Source organism: Austrofundulus limnaeus, unplaced genomic scaffold, assembly GCF_001266775.1.
Source record: "Austrofundulus limnaeus strain Quisiro unplaced genomic scaffold, Austrofundulus_limnaeus-1.0 Scaffold919, whole genome shotgun sequence".
In the NCBI taxonomy this organism is placed as follows: domain Eukaryota; kingdom Metazoa; phylum Chordata; class Actinopteri; order Cyprinodontiformes; family Rivulidae; genus Austrofundulus; species Austrofundulus limnaeus.
The window spans coordinates 138,896-140,594 of record NW_013953321.1 but is presented as its reverse complement, the minus strand read 5'-3'; the positions used below and the strand labels follow the sequence as shown (position 1 = coordinate 140,594).

At 47.3% G+C, this 1,699-nt stretch overlaps 1 protein-coding gene across 2 annotated transcripts in view; it reads left to right on the top strand.

Annotated features, from left to right (window-relative positions):
- Positions 1-42: 42 nt before the first annotated feature.
- The window catches only part of selenot2 (selenoprotein T, 2), a gene marked incomplete at its 5' end in the record, with an annotated part of 3,822 nt that continues 2,165 nt past the window's right edge, over positions 43-1,699 (top strand). For both annotated transcript variants that reach the window (XM_014029546.1, XM_014029547.1), the window contains 4 exon segments: positions 43-350; positions 578-688; positions 760-886; positions 955-1,042. In XM_014029546.1, the coding sequence (XP_013885000.1) occupies positions 148-350; positions 578-688; positions 760-886; positions 955-1,042 (529 nt within the window).

The window sequence follows — 1,699 nt, the reverse complement described above, 5'->3', positions numbered from 1 at the left end:
GATTAATAATTATTAATCATCATAATAAATCACATCTTCCAGGCTTCAGGCTGCAGGGCTCCGGGTCGACCAGGAGGAGGCGCTCTGACAGACAAGACTCGGTTAAAACCACAGAAGAAGAAGAAAGGAAGAGAAACGGCCGCAGACATGGCAGAGTTCGGTCCAACCGGCCTGCTCGCGGTTCTGCTGCTCTTCACKGCCCTCACGCTGCGGGACGTTTACGTCGGCAGGTCGAACCCGCGGCCCGGTTCGTCCTCGGACACGGAGCCGAACCTCGAGCCGGTTACCGAGCCCGGGAAAGCAGCCAAGGCCGCGCTGTACACCGGGCCGGTCCTCCGGTTCCGATACTGGTGAGTGGAGTGGTTCTGACACCTGACAGGTGAAGTCAGAACCACGGACGGGTTCTGTTCTGAACGAGGACCACGTGACGTTTATCAGAAATCACGTGACCTGCTGGAAATGATTGAAGTTTCCGTTAAATGTTTTTAATTAGCAGAAAAAAATGATGTTTTTTAATGGGTTTACCTGAGCGGGGGGCGGGGCTTACCTGACAGGTGTGTCCTCTGTGTGTTGTCAGCATCTCCTGAGGTTACAGCAAAGTCTTCCAGGAATATTCCCACGCCATCAGCCAGGTGTATCCGGATATTCGCATCCAGGGAGAAAACTACCCCCCAACCCCCTTCAACAGGTGAGCTATGACGTCATTCTTACCTTGTTATGCCCTGAGGTGTGGTTGTTGATGCTCCTCCTCCTCCTCAGRTACATGGGTAACCTGATCTCCTACCTGAAGCTGCTCTCCATCCTCCTCATCGTCAGCGGCCAGAACCCCTTCCCCCTCCTGGGCCACACCACCCCCGCAGCCTGGACCTGGACCCAGAACAACAAGGTACCAGAACCTCCTGTGGACGACAGGTGCTGACCGCTGTGACGGACCGAGTGTTTCTGTGTTTCCAGATCTTCTCGTGTCTGATGGCGTTCTTCGTCTGTAACATGATGGAAACCCACTTCCTGTCCACGGGAGCCTTCGAGGTCACGCTGAACGGTGAGATTTATGGTGTGGCGGGGGCGGGGCCTATCCAGGGTTCATGCAGGGTCGTAAAAAGTCTAAAACTTGAAAATCATAATTTTAGGCCTAAAAAAGTCTTAAAAACGTCCAGATTTTCACCCAAAATCTTTAATTTTATTTTGTAAAGTCTTAATTTTTTCTACCTTTGATCATTCCTGAGAACTGTTGGCTGCATAAATAAATAAAGTTAAGAGTCGTAATCAGAGGTTGACCTGATCTGTCTTCATGAAGGGCTAAGTTTGCTACTGGTCATAACTAAACTACAAATCCCATGATAACTGCAGGTAAACATGGCTCAGTTTACTTCCATGTTTTTGACCTCTTTGTCGCTACAGCCCCCCCACATACAGCCCCCCACATACAACAGCTTATTTTCCTGCTCAAAAAACAGAAATTCAGTCTTGTCCACTGCTTGTTGTTTAAACTTGGGAAAGTGTGTTTTCAATCAGACTTGATATCAGTGATTTTTTAACTTGGTTGAAAGTGGTTCACAGCAGTCAGATATGACCGTTTCATTCAAATAATTTAGTGTTCGTGTATTAAAATTAAATATTATTTAATAACTAAATTGATGGCAATAAAAGGTTTCAATTATAAAATTTCTGGGACCATTTGAATGTTTCTGTTAATGTG